This window comes from Alosa alosa, chromosome 15 (genome assembly GCF_017589495.1).
Source record: "Alosa alosa isolate M-15738 ecotype Scorff River chromosome 15, AALO_Geno_1.1, whole genome shotgun sequence".
NCBI classification, from domain to species: Eukaryota; Metazoa; Chordata; class Actinopteri; order Clupeiformes; family Clupeidae; genus Alosa; species Alosa alosa.
In genome coordinates, this window is record NC_063203.1 from 29,372,505 (window position 1) to 29,392,504 (window position 20,000).

The 20,000-nt window shown below is 44.6% G+C and overlaps 1 protein-coding gene across 4 annotated transcripts in view; it reads right to left on the reverse strand.

Moving 5' to 3' along the window:
• schip1 (schwannomin interacting protein 1) overlaps positions 1 to 20,000 on the reverse strand; it is a 357,118-nt gene that overhangs the window by 4,634 nt on the left and 332,484 nt on the right. For all 4 annotated transcript variants that reach the window (XM_048265241.1, XM_048265242.1, XM_048265244.1 and 1 more), the window contains 3 exons: positions 17,399 to 17,517; positions 9,450 to 9,567; positions 6,412 to 6,606 (listed from right to left, as the gene is read on the reverse strand). In XM_048265241.1, coding sequence (XP_048121198.1) covers positions 6,412 to 6,606; positions 9,450 to 9,567; positions 17,399 to 17,517 — 432 coding nt within the window. The remainder of the gene's footprint in view (positions 1 to 6,411; positions 6,607 to 9,449; positions 9,568 to 17,398; positions 17,518 to 20,000) is intronic.

A 20,000-nucleotide genomic window follows, 5' to 3' on the forward strand; every position in this document is an offset into this window, starting at 1 on the left:
CTCACACATCTCTCACTTCTCTTAATCTGTCCATCTGTGTCCTCCCCTCCACAGCGTCTCTCTCTCTCTCTCTCTCTCTCTCCGCTCGTCATGTTGCTTTCCTCACAATGACGTGTCTTTCTCAAGCCTCTATATACTAATGAAGCAGTCATGCACAGACAGAGACAATGAAAGAGAGAGTGCTAGATATACAGATATGTGTGTGTGTGTGTGTGTGTGTGTCATAGAGATAGAGAGAGAGAAAGCTCCACGCATTCACACACTCATTTAACTATTTGAATATTTGGACCTGGTTAGGTATACATGGCTAATGTTGTATATTGAAAGCAAACATGCTGCCTTTTAACAGCAGTGGTAGTCAGCGCCAATACTGAGTATATCAGCTTCAAAAAAGTATTGCGACTTCATAGGTCTTTTTCCTTCAATCACAAATGAGTGAGTACCAATAAGTGCTGTCCTGCAGTCCTTCATGACTGGACATGTTGAACAGTTTAAACCCCAAGTGCATAAGTAAGGGATAATGTATATATAATGTATATAATGTATATATAACAGCGGTCATTATTGGGAAAACAAGTCCCGGGCGAACCGGACACCGACGCGCCAGCTGAGGGGTCTTGCTTCGCCCTGAAGGGACTTATTTTCCCAGTAATGACCGGCGTTCTATACATTATCCCGCTTATTATACAGCTACTTGCCAAAACGAAAACGATGAACTCCACGATATGTCTCTCTACATTTATTTGTTACCGTTTCGTTTCATTTGTTGCTGAGAAACAAATAGTTCACACGCTGAACTTGAATCAAACGTTCTTTAAAACACAGCTGATAAACCGTCTGCCTTCACTTTTGAATGAAAGTCCGTTGCCATTGACAGCGGTCATTATTTCAGAGGTCCTTAGACGAAAATAAGGACCCGTAGAACTTTGGGAAATCCCATTCAAGTCAATGGAGCGTTGTACTTGCATTGTGAAGAGCCGTGTAATAACACGCGATAAAACACGGGACGGGATGAGAGACATCGCGGAAAGCACCGGAAACACTGGACAGCCCGTGCACCAAGAGAACGCTTTTGTTTGAAAAAAAAAACAAACAAAACAAATCTGAAAACAAACAAACAAAATAAAACCCTGTGTTACTGTAATCCACCTCGTACTGACCATCAGGACTCCTCCCCCCAAAGTGTCCAGACCAACTATCCCTCCCTGACAACCAGAGGCCTGAGTCTGCTGTTTCTCTCCCAAATGGTTGTGTTATCTCTATGTTATGTCTTGTGTGGGTGCTGTTGCACCTGTGTCAACAGTGTGTGTTGAATTGTGTATGCGTGTGTGTGTGTTGTGTGTGTCTGTTTGTGTGTATATGTGTGTGTGCGTGTGTGTGTGTGTGTGTGTGTGTGTGTGTGTGTGTATGTGTGTGTATGTTGTGTGTGTGTGTGTGTGTGTGTGTTTGTTGTGTGTGTGTGTGTGTGTTTGTGTGTGTGCGTGTGTTGTATGTGTACTTGTGTGTGTGTATGTTTGTTTTGTCAATCTGTCTGTGTGCATGACGTAGGTATTGCATCACGTTGCATTCCGCTCACTATGTCATCAAAGTGTAATCGAATGTAACACGACATTTCCATTATCGAGTAGTGAATCAATTTGGAAATTTATTTGAGTGATGATTGTTAAGACATCACCTTGAAATCTTACCACGAGTGGATGATGAAGGCTCAGCCAATGTATTTATGCATCATTGTGTGAATTTTACAGTCTATTTTCATCGTGTGATGTTATACACAGTTATCTCACTGTTCTTGTGTTGATAAATGAAGATTCCCCCCCTTAAATTGATTTTTCAATTGCATAGATCTGTATCTTATACAGGCTTATATATATACTGTATATATATATATATATATATTTGCATAGATCTGTATCTTATGCAGGCTTATATATATACTGTATATATATATATATATATATATATATATATATATATTTGCATAGATCTGTATCTTATGGAGGCTGTAGCTTTGACACCTGCTGTGTAGCAATGTCAGTTTTGGAGTTTGCAATGAGCATGTCCATGCCGATGTGTTGAGTATACTGTGTGTCCCTGCTGATGTGTTGAGTATAGTGTGTGTAATTATTGTTGTGTTGAGTATAGTGTGTGTCCCTGCTGGTGTGTTGAGTATAGTGTGTGTCCCTGCTGGTGTGTTGAGTACACTGTGTGTCCCTGCTGGTGTGTTGAGTATACTGTGTGTGTGTGTTGAGTATAGTGTGTGTCCCTGCTGGTGTGTTGAGTATAGTGTGTGTCCCTGCCTGTGTGTTGAGTATACTGTGTGTGTGTGTTGAGTATAGTGTGTGTCCCTGCTGGTGTGTCGAGTATAGTGTGTGTCCCTGCTGGTGTATTGAGTATAGTGTGTGTCCCTGCTGGTGTGTTGAGTATAGTGTGTCCCTGCTGGTGTGTTGAGTATACTGTGTGTGTGTGTTGAGTATAGTGTGTGTCCCTGCTGGTGTGTTGAGTATACTGTGTGTGTGTTGAGTATGCTGTGTGTAATTACTGGTGTGTTGAGCATGCTGTGTGTGTGTTGAGTATGCTGTGTGTAATTACTGGTGTGTTGAGCATGCTGTGTGTGTTGAGTATGCTGTGTGTAATTACTGGTGTGTTGAGCATGCTGTGTGTGTGTTGAGTATGCTGTGTGTAATTACTGGTGTGTTGAGCATGCTGTGTGTGTGTTGAGCATGCTGTGTGTGTGTTGAGCATGCTGTGTGTGTGTGTTGAGCATGCTGTGTGTGTGTTGAGTATGCTGTGTGTGTGTTGAGCATGCTGTGTGTAATTACTGGTGTGTTGAGCATGCTGTGTGTAATTACTGGTGTGTTGAGCATGCTGTGTGTGTGTTGAGTATGCTGTGTGTAATTACTGGTGTGTTGAGCATGCTGTGTGTGTGTTGAGCATGCTGTGTGTGTGTTGAGCATGCTGTGTGTGTGTTGAGTATGCTGTGTGTGTGTTGAGCATGCTGTGTGTGTGTTGAGTATGCTGTGTGTGTGTTGAGCATGCTGTGTGTGTTGAGTATGCTGTGTGTGTGTTGAGTATGCTGTGTGTGTGTTGAGCATGCTGTGTGTGTGTGTTGAGCATGCTGTGTGTGTGTTGAGTATGCTGTGTGTGTGTTGAGCATGCTGTGTGTAATTACTGGTGTGTTGAGCATGCTGTGTGTAATTACTGGTGTGTTGCGCATGCTGTGTGTGTGTTGAGTATGCTGTGTGTGTGTTGAGTATGCTGTGTGTAATTACTGGTGTGTTGAGTATGCTGTGTGTGTGTTGAGTATGCTGTGTGTAATTACTGGTGTGTTGAGCATGCTGTGTGTGTGTTGAGCATGCTGTGTGTGTGTTGAGTATGCTGTGTGTGTGTTGAGTATGCTGTGTGTGTGTTGAGCATGCTGTGTGTGTGTTGAGTATGCTGTGTGTGTTGAGCATGCTGTGTGTGTGTTGAGCATGCTGTGTGTGTGTTGAGCATGCTGTGTGTGTGTTGAGTATGCTGTGTGTGTGTTGAGTATGCTGTGTGTGTGTTGAGTATGCTGTGTGTGTGTTGAGCATGCTGTGTGTGTGTTGAGTATGCTGTGTGTGTGTTGAGTATGCTGTGTGTGTGTTGAGTGTGTGTTGAGTTGAGCATGCTGTGTGTGATCATCCTGTGGAAATTACTGGTGTGTGTTGAGCATGCTGTGTGTGTGTTGAGTATGCTGTGTGTGTGTTGAGCATGCTGTGTGTGTGTTGAGCATGCTGTGTGTGTGTTGAGTATGCTGTGTGTGTGTTGAGTATAGTGTGTGTGTGTTGAGCATGCTGTGTGTGTGTTGAGCATGCTGTGTGTGTGTTGAGCATGCTGTGTGTGTGTTGAGCATGCTGTGTGTGTGTTGAGCATGCTGTGTGTGTGTTGAGTATGCTGTGTGTGTGTTGAGCATGCTGGTTGGCTTGTGGTGGTTTGCTGCTTCCTGCTACACTTCTCAGCTCCGCCCCCACCTCAGTGGTTCGTGATACATTGTGGGATTTCTCATGCACTTGCAGGGATGGAGAAATCCCCTCCCTCCCTCTCTCCCTCCCTCTCTCCCTCGCTCACTCTCTACCTGTGAGTCTGCGGGAGAGAGCAGCTCTGGTGTCCTCCCACACACACACACACACACACACACACACACACACACAGCTTTTGCTTTCAGTTTGCTCTTTCAGCCGGAGCTTCACGTCTTAAGCTCTCTCGTAAGGAGCAATAAGTCACACAGTCTGAGTCTGTGTGTGTGTGTTCTGTGTTTGTGTGTGTTTTGTGTGTTTGTACTGGTGTATGTGCACATAATGTGGGTTGGGGGTGGTCTTAGTGTGTGTGTGTGTGTGTGTGTGTGTGTGTGTGTGTGTGTGATGACGTGATGACGTAGTGTGACTGTCATAGTTCCTCCGCCTTGGGTTTCCTTGTGCTAGGAAGCTTCTGTGGGCGATGTCAACAGTGTGTCATGTGCTAGCAGAGAGTGTGTGAGAGTGTGTGAGAGTGAAGATGTGGGGGTGGGGAGAGTGTGAGATTGAGACAGAGAGAAGGAGGAAGAAAGAAAGAGGGACAGAAGAGTTGAGTGACAGAAGGAAAGTGTGGTTTGTGAGTGTGGGGTTATAGAGTCTCGATGTTGTGATGCGTAATGCGTATTGTATATCGTATCTTGCCTGTGCCTGTTGAGGTGTCCATGACCATGGCAACCTTGACAGGGTTAGGCGGACTTGCACAACCTTATCCCACCCATAGTGGGGGTCATTTTCTGACTCTCTGTGGGCAAAAGCTATCCATTCCATCACAGTTTCCCTTTGTTTGGGAGGAATGGAGCTTGTCACATTCTTCACCTTTTGCTTCAACTCATTTGCAAAAGGTTAGAATATCAGTTGGTAGTTTCTTCTTTTACAAATGGACTGTTCCAGAGACAGCACACATCTGGGAAATACTCAGAGATAGGAAATCAAAACCAAAACAACCACAAACCAGGGTTCCTACGAGCCCAGATGACAGACTTGTGAAAGTGACACTTGGTGACTACACACGGTAAAAAGACTATGTGTAACAAACTAGAAAAAAGTCCTCAATCAAGCTCAATCAAGTCAGGTCGTGGAAGCGATGAGATGAGTTGACTGGGTTATGTTTAATGCACTTATCCATTGTGTATGAGTTGACTGGGTTATGTTTAGTGCGCTTATCCATTTACCACAGACCTGGTCAGAGATGAGATGAGTTGACTGGGTTATGTGTAGTGCACTTATTCATTGTGTATGAGTTGATTGGGTTATGTGTAGTGCACTTATTCATTGTGTATGAGTTGACTGGGTTATGTGTAGTGCACTTATCCATTGACCACAGACCTGGTCAGGCATAGGGCACAAGCAGCACAGGAGACCAACTGCCTGTTGAGGAGTGCTCACAGGGATGTCATCGCATCTCTCTCTCTCTCTCTCTCTCTCTAACATGGAGATTAAAAGACAAAGTCTCTTTCTCTCGCTCTCTCTTTCTCTCTCTCTCTTTCTGTCTACCTCTCTCTCTCTCTGCATATGACCTTTATTTAGTGGAGTTGAAAGAGTGGGGTTGAAAGCGTAGAGTTGAAAGCGTGGGGTTGAAAGTGTGGGGTTGAAAGTGTGGGGTTGAAAGCGTGGAGTTGAAAGTGTGGGGTTGAAAGCGTGGAGTTGAAAGTGTGGGGTTGAAAGCGTGGAGTTGAAAGCATGGGGTTGAAAGCGTGGAGTTGAAAGTGTGGGGTTGAAAGCGTGGAGTTGAAAGCATGGGGTTGAAAGTCTGGGGTTGCCATTTTGTTTGAAAGAGCTGCGGTTTCCTCCATGGGTTGTGCTGTGAAGTCTCTGGCTTTGAGTTTTATCCACTCTGGCATGTAGGCACCAGGCCCAGCGCACACACACACACACACACACCGGCCAGACCCAGAGTCCAGGCCATAAATAATACACACACCTGGCTGGCCTACAGCTCACACACCTGACTCTATTTTTATTATTTTCGCTGAGTCGCTGAACAAGCACAAGGAGGGGAGGTGGGGTCTGTGTGAATGACTAGGTGTGTGAGCAAGAGTCTCTCTCTTTCTGCATACGTGTGTGTGTGTGTGTGTGTGTGTGTGTGTGTGCGCGTGTGTCTGTGTGTGTGCGTGCGTCTGTGTGTGTGTGTGTGTGCTTGCGTCTGTGTGTGTGCCTGTGTGTGTGTGTGTGTGTGTGTGTGTGTGTGGTCTGTGTGTGTGTGTGTGTGTGTGTGTGTGTATGTGTGTGTGTGTGTCAAAGTCAAAGTCAAAGTCTGCTTTATTGTCAATTTCTTCACATGTCAAGACATACAAAGAGATCGAAATTACGTTTCCCACTATGTGTTTGTATGCGCGTGCGTGCGTCTGTGTGTGTGTGTGTGTTGTCCTCTCACCAGGTCGGCGACGGGGGACTTCTTGCGGTTCTGCTTCTCCACCTCCACCTGCATCTTGGCCATGGGCTTGGCCATGGCGAGGGCCAGCTTGGCCTCGGCCTGAAGCTTCCTCTGGCGACTCAGGAAGTCCATGTCCTCCAGAGGCTCCTCCTCCTCCGCCGTGTCCCGGTCCGAGTACGACGAGCTCTGCTTACTCTGGACCAGAGAGAGAGAGGGGGAGGGAGAGGGAGGGAGAGGGGAGAGAGAGAGAGAGAGAGAGAGAGAGGGGGGAGGGAGGGAGGGTTGGATGGAGGGAGGGATGGAGAGAGAGAGATAGAGAGAGGGATGGCGAGAGAGAGGGAGACATAAAGAGAGAGAGAGAGAGAGAGAGGGAGAGAGAGAGAGAAATATTATACACAAAAGCATCATCAGAGTTACAGGTCCAGGGTGCTGTCAGGACATGTTCAATGTGTTTAACGTACAGTATACAATGTCACGTACATGGCAAAACATCAGATATTACACTATACAGGTGGGTCTCAAAAAGTGAATATTTCATATATTCTAGATGAATTACATTTGGAGTGAAATATTTCAAGCCATTTTTTTGTTTTAATCGATGATTACGGCTTACGGCTTATGAAAAAAAAAAATCTGTATCTCAAAATATTAGAATAAAGTCATATTTACAATGTGACCACATCACATCACATCACATCACATGACGTCTGTTTTGTGAATGTCTAACTTGCACAAAGTAAATGTCAAATTTCATACGCAACCTAATATGAGGAATACAAGAGGAAGTTATCTGAAAATTCAGTTTCATTTCCTGTCTGAACCTGCTTCGATTAGGTAACACTAGGTTGTTAAGCGACACTTTGCTGTCTGCCCTGAGACATACATCTGGGAGGAAGCATTACGCTGACTTGTAAAGAGAACATCAGCTCTAACTGAAAAGGCCAAATCAAATGTGCTCTCCATTTTCTGTGCGTTTTGCTCACGTGAAGAAATGATACAGCCTCCTCCCCTCTCTAAGCACCATCAGCCTCCTCCCCTCTCTAAGCACCATCAGCCTCCTCCCCTCTCTAAGCACCATCAGTCAAAGCCATTAGAATTGGTTAAGCCATTAGAATTGGTTAAGCCATTAGAATTGGTTAAGTCATTAGAATTGGTTAAGTCATTAGAATTGTTAGGTCATTAGAATTGGTTAAGCCATTAGAATTGGTTAAGTCATTAGAATTGTTAGGTCATTAGAATTGGTTAAGCCATTAGAATTGGTTAAGTCATTAGAATTGGTTAAGTCATTAGAATTGTTAGGTCATTAGAATTGGTTAAGCCATTAGAATTGGTTAAGTCATTAGAATTGTTAGGTCATTAGAATTGGTTAAGCCATTAGAATTGGTTAAGTCATTAGAATTGGTTAAGTCATTAGAATTGTTAGGTCATTAGAATGTTTTTTGTACCTCCAAGCATGGGCAAATACTATAGTAATGAAATAAAAGAACTAAGCACTCGCTAAAATCATAATTCAATCACATTTCCCCCAGAGTCACGCAAACAGCCCCTGTGATAGGAATACATACAGTACACACACAGAGTGAGAAACGCAAGGGAATGGACTTGAATGGGCCACAACTAAACATCAAATAGCTAGATGCTCGTTGTTTGTGTGTGTGAACGATGTGTGTGCTCGATGTGAGTGTGCAGGTTGTGAATGTGCAAAGTCCCTATCATATATGTGAGGAACGCAACTGCTCTATGCCTCAGTGGCTAAGGAAAGATGGTCTTTAGTGGATATCCATTCACAGTGAGAAAGGCTGGTGAAGTCCACATCACCCAGTAAAGTCATCTTGTCGCTTTGAGTCACATTTGTAATAAACGTCTTGCTTTGACTTAACTTATTCACAGCTACAAGACTTGAAAGGGTTTAGTATGAGTGAGCTAAAACAACGCTTTACAGTTTTCACATAGATACATAAATACAGGAGCACACAGGTACACGGCCAAGGTTACATAAACAGAGGAAAAACACAGGTATTAACACAGGAACAATGCAGAAGACAAAACTAGAGCTTCTTCCCTACTGAACTCTACCTCTGCATCCCGGTGACAACCAACCAAGGTCTCAAGGTCACAGAGTACTGTTGGTACCAAAACCATCAGCTCTGACCACCCATGTTCATGCCCCCAGGGTGTAGCACTGTAGCTGCCTGGCAGTTCTTGCTGTTGGCTGCAACAATTTGAGCTAGGTAAAACCGACTGTTTTAGTTTTTTCCCGTACCGACAGTACTCGGTGACCTTGAGACAGTGCCTTAACACTTAAAAGGATCATAAATGGGACAACGGTTTTAATGTTTGTGATTCTGGCATGTTCCCAATAAATATTGGGCAACCTGTTCTACTCTAGAGAACTTAATCTGTAGGCAAATTGGCATGATCATCACCTTTAAGCTGATGATACAGTACATAGGGCAACTAACTTTTTTGAGCAATGTTGCTCTTCACTGTTCCTCATTATTGTGGTTCTGACATATGCCCATTGATATTGGGCAACAATGTCTTAGTTGGCAAAGCTTCCCAAACTTCCCAAACGGTGCCCGTTTTCTGTATTCCGCAGCACTAGGCTTTGAACGTCTCATTCATGACTGTTATTTAACCAGTATCACTGATGATGAATGACTTGCTCCCGCATAAACTGTCTGTGGCATTATTTGACAATCAAAGTTTTCAATGTTGTAGCCTATAGCTCGCCACGCTGTGGCGGCCCTGGTGGTTTGGCGGCCCTGGTGATTTGGCGGCCTGGGCAGCTGCCCAGATGACCCATGCCTTCAGCCGGGCCTGCTCTCAGACAATGGCAGAGCTGCCGTTCGTCATGTTATGAGGCTATGGGCCATCAAAATGATTTCCGAAACCTCTGTGTGGTGTATACTTGATGCTTTGGTGCATGTGGTGGATGGGTAGCTCACCATAGGAGAGAGGGGCGAGGCCTGACTCACCATAGGAGAGAGGGGCGTGGCCTGACTCACCATAGGAGAGAGGGGCGTGGCCTGACTCACCATAGGAGAGAGGGGCGTGTCCAGGCTCGTCTCTGTCTTGCTGTCATCTGCATCGCTGTCTTTATCGCTGCTGCTGTCATTCACAAAGCAGATCTGGAGGTTCATCCCACTCTGCAGCCTGAGGACACACACACGGACACACACACACACACACACACACACACACAGGAGAACACATGAAGTTACCCATAGTGAGACAGCTCAAATTCACTTCAGCAACAACTGCCATCCCTTACAGTTAAATTTGACTGGCATAGCAGTCGCTTTTATCTTAAGCGACACAGACCTGGGTACTGAACCCAGGTCAAGCGATCGTCAGGCGGTGACATTAGTGCTGCACCTCCATACCTGTTTAAGTGTTAAATCTGTGTGAAAGCAACAACTGACATAGTGACACACCAGTATTAAACTGTGCCACTATGCTAACTGCTCCCCTCATTGGGGTTCATCCATATGTTCCCCGGGTCCTATGTTCCCTACTCAGGGTTAGGGCTAGGTTTTAAAAAAAAAGGGTCCTATGTTCCCCGGTCCCATACAAAGCGGGGAACATATGCTCATATATATATATATAGATGCCACATTGTCCATTGAGTTCATATTGGTAGGGGCAACACTCGCCTGTAAATGAATGGAGACTTATGATGAGCTGAAAGAGTTTGGTAGCCTAGAAATCTAGACGCACCCTAGCGGCGACAAATTAATTTGCTCAGCCTGTACGTCTAGTATCAAACCATAGGGATTTCTATTGGTTGACGCCGTGGACTTCATCCAATCACAGCGCTCTATTTTGTTAGAGAGTCTTAAGGCAGGCTTAACAGAAAGACGACAGTCCTGCGATGGTAGCAACAAGGAAGGTGGCTATGGCTAACTAAGAGCGGTTGTTTGAATCGGCGCTACGCCAACTTTGGAGGAGTTGGACTTGTGCTTTTCTTTGAAAGTTGAGCAACACAATGCACTTAAGTCATTCCTTTCAAGAAGGATGTATTTGCCGCTTTTGCCGACCGGATACGGTAAAAGTTTACTTCCCGTTCACTGTTTTCATCGCCTGGCCACGCCATCCTGCTCTTTGTTCTGATTGGTCGTGAAGGCTGGCCTATTGCATGCCTAGGCAGTTTGAAAGACAATTCTCTGCCCGCCCCTTGGATTAAGCGAGGTGAATGGTTCGACTCCAGACTATACATTTCAATGATATAGGATGGCCTGCCAGGCTAAGAGTTTGGGCTATAAAGTACTCAAACTCATAAATATTTCAAGTGATGGGCATAAATTATATTTCATAGTTAAAGGTAGATAAACTACATGAAGACAAAAAAAATAACACTATTTACAATATAAAATAAATATTTTTATTTTCATTTAATTTCATATTAATTTGCCTTCAATTCAAAACAAAACCATGGTTAACTGACGTGAAATTAGCCTTGCCACACTAGTCACTGCTATTAGCCAACTCCAAATTTGTTCTCTACAAGCCTTTATAAGACTGCCAAATACAACAACAAAAAACATAAAGTGTGATTTTACATGTACAAGGCATCCCCATATTTTGAGAAGGCGCAACAATTTGTACAAAGCCCACAGGGTCTGTTTTCCGCTAATTTCCACTCTGACACACGTGTTCCTCCATCGGCCTCCCGTGATTTATCGCTAGATTGTTGCCCTCAGCAATATGGCGTTGCCGTTGACATACGTTCTGGAGTCCAATGCGGCATTGTATTTATGGGTACGCTCCCCTGCATTGCTAAACCTGAAACCACTATGCTAACTGCTGCATTGCTAAATCTGAAACCACTATGCTAACTGTTGCATGGCTAAACCTGAAACCACTATGCTAAGAGTTATATTGCTAAATCTGAAACCACTATGCTAAGAGTTATATTGTTAAATCTGAAACCACTATGCTAAGAGTTATGTTGTTAAATCTGAAACCACTATGCTAAGAGTTATATTGTTAAATCTGAAACCACTATGCTAAGAGTTATATTGCTAAACTTCTGACTTGAAGAGACACCCGGCCTTTCGTAGCAACAGCTATTAATGTGACTATACCTATGGCTATAGTTGGCTAACTAGTGGTTTCTATTTGGGTGGCATTTCGGGGAACAACAAACACTTTACTGAGCAAAACATGCAAACCAAGCTTTCACGTGATGACCCAAACAAATCGACACTAAACCTGGTCAACCATGAGCAGTAGGGGAAACACTGAGCTTGACCGACCCTCTGGATTGTGGCTTGTGAAACCACAGGGACTGACCCCAGGGAGCTGTTCCTTACATGTGAACAGTGAGGCCTGCTCTCGCTCCATTCAGTGCAAAAACAGTAGAACACAAAACGCAAAGTTTGACCTGGCTTAAAATCCTCTACGTTGAAAAAGAGATGTAGGCCTATTGGCCAAAATAATTTGGATATCCCTACTGTGCTTGCAACATTTGCAGGTGAAATGTCCTTGTTTTGATGGAAATAGGCTACTACTTAAAATAATCTAATATCTGTAAACTGAAAGGGACATTTCAATTTACAACTAGAATAATTATCTTGTCAGACCAAAAACACCAAGCCTGGATATTTCCTTGATTTAATATTATTTTATTATTTAAAGACTTCACATTTGGCAGAGAGCGCAGGCACCCAGGCACGCAGGGATGGACATTGGCACCAGCCACCAGCCAAATGCTGTGAAAGTGTGAAAGTGGCTGGGAGATTTCAGCTAGGCAATACAGTATATAATGACTTATACTATTGAATGGCTAGTCAATTTGACAATTTATTTGTTTGTTTGTTATTTATTTATTGTTCATTTTGAAAAAGTGAACGTCCATCCCTGCAATCCACCGCTAAGGGTCTCGGTCCCTGTCACTCTCTCACTTTCTCTCTCTCTCTCACACACACACACACACACACACACACACACACACACACACACACAGCAGCCAGCTTGGTCTGGTTGGTGAAATCAGTCCCTGCCATTCTATTATATGTACAAATTCATGAACACATGGGGTGATATATTTATTTATTTTTTCTTTTTAAGAATTGTAATGTCTAATAGTACTATCATCATACTAATGTTGTTGAGGGTTGAATAAATAACAACCATAACTGTAATCATATAAACATAACTAATACTAGTGCACTAGTATAGAAAATAATAATAAAATAAAATATTCAACAACTTGGATGTGCAACATTTCTATGTCTGGTCTGCTTTCTGTGTATGCCTTTGTGTGGCTGTATGCCCTTAGTTTCATCATGTGATCTACAATATTCAAACCAAAACATCTGCACTCTAGACTAAGCTATGACACTAAACTTGGATGTGCAACATTTGCATTTCTGGTCTGCTTTCTGTGTATGCCTTTGTGTGGCTATATTGTTGTGCTGTCCCTGAGATGTGGATTTAGGAAGGGAGAATTCATTTGAACTGAAGGGTATATTGTGATCTGGCAGGAAACAAGAACAAGAGATAAAGAGAGAGAAAGAGGGAGAAAGATGGAGAGAGAGAGAGAGAAAGAGAGAAAGAAAGAGAGAAGGAGTAAAATTGGGGTGTTGGATGAAGGGATGCAAAAGACACCCCATCCTTACATGTACCTGTCCAATGGCCCCTAAATGAAGAGCATGTGTACAGGAAAGCTGGCGGTCAGAGCTAGTTGACCCAGAGTGACCCAGAGGGAACGCACACTCTGAGAAAGCACCACATGATGCAGTGGTAAAGAAATTATGCAAGGATCTGACCAAGGCTACATGGACAGGGGGACACACACACACCTCAAATAGTTTCGCTTGCTGCTCTCATCACGCAAGGGGGACCTGGACAAGCAGCTCACACACTCTCAAATCACCACTGTGTGTTTTTTATCTTCATCTTATGACAAATAGGTCCGACTCTTGGACTCTTGATGAGGCAGAAGTAGCCAGGTCCACTTTCACAAAAGGGCAATGGTCACAGATATCAAATCCCCCAAGATTTACTGTAAAACTCAGCTTAGGGAATTTCCAACCGTTCGTTAATCCAGCTTGCCTATGGCCTTCCTTGTGGGTCATTTCAGAGATGTCTGCTACAGATAACAGCGTTAAGACACAGATACAGATCTCTACTATAGATAATGGCATTAAGACACAGATACAGATCTCTGCTATAGATAACGTCATTAAGACACAGATACATCTCTACTATAGATAACGGCATTAAGACACAGCTATGAACCTCTGCTATAGATAGGCCTAACGGCATTAAGACACAGATACATCTCTACTATAGATAACGGCATTAAGACACAGCTATGAACCTCTGCTATTGATAACGGCATTAAGACACAGCTATGAACCTCTGCTATAGATAACGGCATTAAGACACAGCTATGAACCTCTGCTATAGATAACGGTGTGAAGACGCAGATACATCTCTACTATAGATAATGGCATTAAGACACACACAGCTATGAACCTCTGCTATAGATAGGGCTAACGGCATTAAGACACAGATACAGATCTCTGCTACAGATAACGGCATTAAGACACAGATACAGATCTCTGCTACAGATAACGGCATTAAGACACAGATACATCTCTACTATAGATAACGGCATTAAGACACAGCTATGAACCTCTGCTATAGATAACGGCATTAAGACACAGCTATGAACCTCTGCTATAGATAACGCCATTAAGACACAGCTATGAACCTCTGCTATAGATAACGGTGTGAAGACGCAGATACATCTCTACTATAGATAATGGCATTAAGATACACACAGCTATGAACCTCTGCTATAGATAGGGCTAACGGCATTAAGACGCAGATACAGATCTCTGCTACAGATAACGACATTAAGACGCAGATACAGATCTCTGCTACAGATAACGACATTAAGACACAGATACAGATCTCTGCTACAGATAACGGCATTAAGACACAGATACAGATCTCTGCTACAGATAACGGCATTAAGACGCAGATAGAGGGCAGAGCTGCTGTAATGAGCCCTGTAACGACCCCAATCGTTCAACCGTTTTGCAGGTGGAACTATGAATAAATTAACCAGCAGTCGACTTATGAATGTTTTCAAGCTTTTTCAGGCCTGTACAGTGCTGCTGTATTTAAAATATTTTCTTATTTAGCTGATTACAAATAAATCATGAAAATGTGAGGCAATTTGCAAATTCAAACATCGTATTGATGCTAATCAGTGATGCACACCACACTACACCAACACCACACCACACTACACCAACACCACCACACCACAAACACACCAACACCACACCAACACCACACCACACTACACCAACACCACACCAACACCACAAACACACCAACACCACACCAACACCACACCAACATCACACCACACTACACCAACACCACACCATACTACACCACACCACACCACACTACACCAACACCACACCAACACCACACCACACCACACTACACCAACACCACACCATACTACACCACACCACACCACACTACACCAACACCACACCATACTACACCACACCACACCACACTACACCAACACCACACCATACTACACCACACCACACCACACTACACCAACACCACACCATACTACACCACACCAACACCACACCAACACCACACCACACCAACATCACACCACACTACACCAACACCATACCACAAACACACCAACACCACACCACAAACACACCAACACCACAGCACACCACACCACAAACACACCAACATCACACCACACTACACCAACACCACACTACACCAACACCACACCATACTACACCCACACCACACCACACTACACCAATACCACACCATACTACACCACACCACACTACACCAACACCACACCATACTACACCACACCACACCAACACCACACCACAAACACACCAACATTCCATTGCCTCCAATCTAAGGGAATATGTTAAAGAGCGCTGAGCTGGGGTCCAGTCCACGGAGCTTATAGGTGCTTCCCGTCCAGCCATACTGCTGGTAGAGGGCATGAGGCTAGCGGAGTGAGAGGAGGGTGCTTATGGGAGGTGTAGTTGTTTTGTTGTTTGGGGAAGTCCTGTATGTCTTCCCTGAATACACCACCTTTACCCTCAATAGAGCTGACACACACTCTTATCTGTGACCTTCAGTATGTCAGACGCCAGGGCTGTGGTGAGTGTATGTGGTCAGACACACTTTGTGGTGGGTGCCCAAGCACTTGCACACACACACACACACACACACACACAACTCTGCAGTTTCGATTTCTCATCAATGACAACCCTCCCTCACGCTCTTTCTTTCTTCCTTTTCATTGTCTAACACTCACTCCATTCGTCTCTCTCTGTCTCCCCTCTCACTCACACTTTCTCAAACACACACTCTCTCTCCCCCATCTCTCTCAAACACACACAAACACACACACACAAACACACACTCTCTCTCCCCCATCTCTCTCAAACACACACAAACACACACACACAAACACACACTCTCTCTTCCCCATCTCTCTCAAACACACTCTCTCTCCCCAATCTCTCTCAAGCACACACAAACACACACAAAGACACACTCTCTCGCCCCCAATCTCTCTCTAATCTTACATTAGCAAGGTAATCAAAAAAGCAACCAAGCCATCGAATGACATCAAAGTAAAATCCCCCCTGCCCTCCCCTGCCCTCTCCCCTCCTCCTCTGAGACGTTTCTGACTTGCTTTCAGGGAAGTGTAGGCCCAGTAAGATCAGACCCTTTCTGCTGCCGTGTGTCTGGAACCAGGAAGTGTGGGCCCACTCAGATCAGACCCAAAATGCTGCCGTGTGTCTGGAACCAGGGGGGTCGCGAGTCAGCACTCACAGCCAGTAATGCACACAAAGGCCAAAGGCCATCAATTCCAAGAGTGTGTGTGGAGGCAAGTGCCGGTCACTCCATGGGCCTACGGCTGTGTGTTTCCGAGAGTGTGTTAAGGCCATGCTGAGATGCAGCTGAGCATGTGACCTTGATGATTCACACACACACACACACACACACACACACACACACACACACACACACACACACACACACACACACAGACAGATATAGACAACAAGCTCGCGCGCCACTTTCAGGAAAAATAGGGGAAAATGGCGGTGATAGGCAAAAGGAACTTGACTGATTTATGAGAATTAATGCTGGGCAGCAATAAGTGTGGGTAGTGGTAGCGTTGTGGTTAACGAGCTGGGCTAGCATGCAGTAGCCTAAAAAACTGTGGCTTCAATTCCCAGCTTCCACCATTGTGCCCTTGAGCAAGGCACTTAAGCCCTAGTCGCTCTGGAGCCAGGGGCCCTGTGAAATAATGTACATGTGTATGTTTCTATGGATAGAAGCGTCTGCTAAATGACTAAATGTACATACAGTATGTATGCTAAATGACTAAATGTACATACAGTATGTATGCTAAATGACTAAATGTACATACAGTATGCATGCTAAATGACTAAATGCAAACGTGAAGTCCCCTCTAGGCAACATGGGTATATAAACATGCACAACATGGGTATATAAACATGCACAACATGGGTATATAAACATGCACAACATGGGTATATAAACATGCACAACATGGATATATAAACATGCACAACATGGGTATATAAACATGCACAAAATGGACACAAGTCTTTCATTTGACCGCTTAGTAGAGTCCAGACACCACACTGGTCATAATCAGCTATGATTTTGAAAACTGCTTTTACCCTATTTAGATGTTCTCTCTGATATTGAAATTGCTCAGAAAGAAAACACACACCACAAATAAATTAATCAAAATAACGTAAGCTCATCAGCATATACACAGTCTGAATGATAGACAGTCAGAAAGCCAGACACACACACACACACACACACACACACACACACACACACACACACAAAACACACACACACACACACACAAACACACACACACACACACACACAGTGCTGTACAGACCGTGATGACAGGCTGGGCTTGCCACTCTTGCTGCAGCTGGTGTAGATGCCTGGTCCATCGTCGAAGAAGCTGCCCAGAGCAAGCTTCTGCCGGATGGACTCTCGCTCACTCTTCTGGGCCTGTCACAGGGGAGAAGCACAGGGAGACAACAGTGAGTATGTGTGTGTGTGTGTGTGTGTGTGTGTGTGTGTGTGTGTGTGTGTGTGTGTGTGTGTGTGTGTGTGTGAGTATGTGTGTGTGTGAGTATGTGTGTGTGTGTGTGAGTATGTGTGTGTGTGTGTGTGTGTGTGTGAGTATGTGTGTGTGAAGAAGAGAGCAGAAAGAACACTCCAACATGGGGCTGCTTATAGTACACTACGCACTCCAACATAGTACACTACACACTCCAACATAGTACACTACACACTCCAACATGGGGCTGCTTATAGTACACTACACACTGCCAACATAGTACACTACACACTCCAACATAGTACACTACGCACTCCAACATAGTACACTACGCACTCCAACAAGGGGCTGTTTATAGTACACTACACACTCCAACATAGTACACTACACACTCCAACATGGGGCTGCTTATAGTACACTACACACTCCAACATAGTACACTACACACTCCAACATGGGGGTGCTTAAAGTACACTACACACTCCAACATGTACACACAATCAGAACTGTGAAATGGAAGACCTTGTCCAGTCTAACACATACATGTTTATCTCATTCAAATAAATAGGGACATGTAAGACTTGTGTGTCATGATAGCGAAGGTCGAGATGAGCATCATAGACCATAAGCCCACCACGTAGGCCAACCACAAGCACAGCCCATCTGGATATCACTCACTGGGGCAGCTGCCAGTGGCCTGAAACGCGCCGGGAGACCCAAACGCTTCGCCTGAGATTACCCCTGGAATCAACAGCACGTACAAGACATTTTTTTACATTTCTTAAAGATTTCTTTAGCTGCTGGTTGAGCTGTTGTACGTTATGACTCATTTCTCAACCCTGTGGTCCAGGTCTGCACTACTCAACACGCCCACTAGATGGCGGTATTGGGAGGGATATTGGCATGTCCACTAGATGGCAGTGTTGGGAGGGATATTGGATTCTGGCTCTGGTCATTTCCTGTCTATTGATGTCTACGTAGCAGCATCAGTGAAATGGCACGAACACTTGCACCTGACAGGGCACAGACTTATGCGCCCCAACACGGGCACCTTTTGTCCAATCAATAGCTGGACTAAGGCCAGTGGTAATCTTTACAGGACAGATGTGCATGTGTGGAACAAGCCACCGTCTGGGAGTTCAGTGTATTCAATGGAATCAATTCATAGTCTTCTACCTCAATGTCCCTCCCTCACATTTATATGGCAAAAAAACATGCAATGCCTGTGAGTGCAACACTACAGGTCAGAGAGCCAATTTAAGGCCTGTAGCGCCCTGTAGCGGGGCCTGTAGCGCATCTGGGCTGAAAATATGAGTCTAGGGCCTGTAGCGCATCTGGGCTGAAAATATGAGTCTAGGGCCTGTAGCGCCTCTGGGCTGAAAATATGAGTCTAATTCAAACAGCGTGCTTCACATTCATCTAATTCCAACAGCAGCAGACAGACACCTTGAGTCATTCAGCAAACATACACAAATGAGATGTATTCTTCATAGAGATCCACCTGTGTTCAAACCTGCACTAGCACTAGTAGTGGTCTCTGTGAGGTCATAATGCCTCCTGCACTAGCACTAGTAGTGGTCTCTGTGAGGTCATAATGCCTCCTGCACTAGCACTAGTAGTGGTCTCTGTGAGGTCATAATGCCTCCTGCCTATTTTGCCTCCGGCTCCGCACCACCAGACTGGCAAGTAGCTTCATCCACCAAGCAATCAGGATGCTGAACACTCTACCCACTCTCCCATCACTGACAGCCCCCCACCCACCAGCCAGCCAGGAACCTAGGAAACTAGGATCCTGTCTACCCTAACCCCCCCCCAACAACGGGCCCCTGTGGAACTTTGCACTGTGACTGCAAGAGCCTAACGTGTTGCTTCACATCAAGCCTGATATACTTGAAATTACTGCATACTGCATATCAATGTAAATATACAGGTCACACAAGCACAAGTTTAAACTTCATGTAACTGTTAAGACTATATAAATATACAACACAACTACCTCTATTTTTTTTTTATATATATGTCCTATATTTCTATTTTGATACATACATGTTCTATATTTCAGTCTTGCACTTTAATTTAATGTTTATTGTCTATGGCTATGTCTATAGTATGTCTATGTCTGTATTTAAAGCATGTCTATGTCTGCATGGGAAAGTAAGAAACGAAATTTCAATTCTTTGTATGACCAGTGCATGTAAAGAAATTGACAATAAAAGCCGACTTGACTTGACTTGACTATTTTGTGCTGGCTGGTGCAGTCTGGCAGGCCTGCTTCCTGTGCACATAACTGCTGCTTTCCCACGTGGCAGATCAGCTGGCCCTTGTCCTGCCCTGCCGGCCAGCCTGCCTGCCCAGCTCCTGGGGGCTGTGTCAGGAGAGAGGCTGGCATAGGGCGGGGGCACAGGCCTGGGGTTGGCATGGTGATAAGAGT